Source organism: Limulus polyphemus, unplaced genomic scaffold (genome assembly GCF_000517525.1).
Source record: "Limulus polyphemus unplaced genomic scaffold, Limulus_polyphemus-2.1.2 Scaffold11796, whole genome shotgun sequence".
Lineage (NCBI taxonomy): Eukaryota > Metazoa > Arthropoda > Merostomata > Xiphosura > Limulidae > Limulus > Limulus polyphemus.
This window is the reverse complement of record NW_013677406.1, coordinates 6541-9166: the sequence shown is the minus strand read 5'-3', so window position 1 is coordinate 9166 and position 2626 is coordinate 6541. Positions and strand designations below refer to the sequence as shown.

The 2626-nt window shown below is 35.6% G+C and overlaps 1 protein-coding gene across 1 annotated transcript in view; it reads left to right on the top strand.

Annotated features, from left to right (window-relative positions):
- LOC106476843 (structural maintenance of chromosomes protein 1A-like) overlaps positions 1-2626 on the top strand; it is an 11790-nt gene that overhangs the window by 4079 nt on the left and 5085 nt on the right. The window contains exon 4 of the mRNA XM_013937463.2: positions 1941-2089. Coding sequence (XP_013792917.2) covers positions 1941-2089 — 149 coding nt within the window. The remainder of the gene's footprint in view (positions 1-1940; positions 2090-2626) is intronic.

Genomic DNA, 2626 nt, shown 5'->3' with positions numbered 1-2626 from the left:
CTAGTGGTAAGAAAACTACCCTATCAAGGCCTCTAACTGAACCATAACCAGTTATCAGGGTAATGGTGAAGACCCTAGTAGTATACTGTAGACAACAATTAGTGGTAAGAAAACTACTCTATCAAGGCCTCTAACTGAACCATAACCAGTTATCAGGGTAATGGTGAAGACCCTAGTAGTATACTATAGATAACAATTAGTGATAAGGAAACTACCCTATCAAGGCCTCTAACTGAACCATAACCAGTTATCAGGGTAATGGTGAAGACCCTAGTAGTATACTATAGATAACAATTAGTGATAAGAAAACTACCTTATCAAGGCCTCTAACTGAACCATAACCAGTTATCAGGGTAATGGTGAAGACCCTAGTAGTATACTGTAGACAACAATTAGTGATAAGAAAACTACCATATCAAGGCTTCTAACTGAACCATAACCAGTTATCAGGGTAATGGTGAAGACCCTAGTAGTGATAAGAAAACTACCCTATCAAGGCCTCTAACTGAACCATAACCAGTTATCAGGGTAGTGGTGAAGACCCTGGTAGTATACTGTAGATAACAATTAGTGGTAAGAAAACTACCCTATCAAGGCCTCTAACTGAACCATAACCAGTTATCAGGGTAGTGGCGAAGACCCTAGTAGTATACTATAGATAACAATTAGTGGTAGGAAAACTACTCTATCAAGGCCTCTAACTGAACCATAACCAGTTATCAGGGTAATGGTGAAGACCCTAGTAGTATACTATAGTTAAGAATTAGTGGTAAGAAAACTACCCTATCAAGGCCTTAAGTTCAACCTTATGTGTCTGCTACTGATGTTCTCGTGCCTTATTCATCTTTTCAAGGATGTTACTTATTATGTGGGTAATGGAAAGGGTGTGGACTTGGGGCATATAGGTTTTTGGAAACCTCATGATAAGATGTCACTCGAAAGATTAGCTAAGGAAATCAGATCAGTATGGGATGAAGAAAGACTAGTTAATTGAACTTTAGGGTGGTTGGATGGGGAGAAAGTTATTAATGGAGTCCAGTCAAACTGAACCCTTGTTACTGGTGGAATGCCTCAGCGGTCACTGTTTGGGAATCTGCCTTTTCTTGTTTATATTAATGATATCAATATGGGCATAATTAGTAAAATTTGCTGATGACATTAAACTTTTAGATATATCTAGCTGTATTGTGGATGTTGAGCTACTACTGAATAACCTGGATCAGTTTGTAGGTAGACCAAATATTTGATCAGTGACCTTTATATTAAATGTGAAGTAATGCATTTTCATTATCATAATTTAGATCAGATGTTTAATATGGATGGGAACCAACTCGGTATGACTGAAGAAAATGATGTCTCAAAGCCATCAAGACAGTGCTCTGTTGCTGTTAGTAAAGCTAGTAGAATTTTGGTGTGTTTATAGACCTGGTTATTACAGTTCACTAGTCCTCAATAGGAAAAATTTGTACATTTCTGGGCAGTTTATCTCGGAAATGATAGTGTCTTACTGACATAGGGTCATATGACAGAAAATAGGTTAAAGGTTAAAATCTTTTAACTTATTTTCTCTTGAGAAAAGATGAACAAGAGGTGATCTTACTGAAGTATTTGGAGGATTGAGAAGATAACATCCTCTGCTTTCTTTGTGTATTCTGAAAGTAATACAACACGAGCTTAAGATATGGAAAAGACAGGTTAGGCTCCAGGAAAAAGTTTATTTTTTAACAAAGTGATTATATTATAGAAGGAGTTGCAGTTTGTGACAGTAGAGTCAAGTATTTATAGGAATTTAAGGTGGTAGGCAACAATTCCTTGACAAATAAGGGTGGGTTTAAATTTTTTGATTTTCTCAATGATGAGTGTGTAAGAACGGCCCAAAGGACCAAATGGACTGTTATCCGTATGTTATGTCTCTCTTATAAAACATTTTTCTTTTACAGGTTGTAAGCCATCAAGATTATGCTTCCAGATTAGAGCTATTGGGAATAAATGTAAAGGCCAAAAACTTTCTTGTGTTTCAAGGAGCTGTTGAGTCCATTGCAATGAAGAGCCCAAAAGAGAGAACAGGCTTATTTGAGGAAATTTCTCGGTAAGAAAATTTAGAGTAGTCTCAAATTTGTCTGATATCTATTTATGTAAATTTCTTTAAAAAAATAAGATTAATGAGAATTTACATGTTTCTCCCTTTTATAAATATCTGTTTCAAAGACAACCATTGGATTGGTATTTTGTTTACTAGTAATATTCCAATATTTAAATATGTTCTCTTTCAGACAGATATATTACTTATAGTTAATACCAAGATCAGTTTCAGATGAAATAGTAAGATTATGAAATTTATCATTCAAAAATGAAATTTGGCACTTATCGATAAAGGACACCCCACCCCAGCAATACCAAGTTGCTAAGTCAAAATAAGTCCCTCCAACACCAAGTCGATAAGTCAGAAGAAGAACCTCCAACACCAAGTTTATAAGTTACAATAGGTACCTCCAACATAGCATTGATATGTAAGAATAGGGATCTCCAACATAACATTAATAATTTATGATGGGGACCTCTGACACGAAGTTGATAAATCACAATAGGAACCCCTAACTCCAAGTTGATAACTCAGAATAAGGAC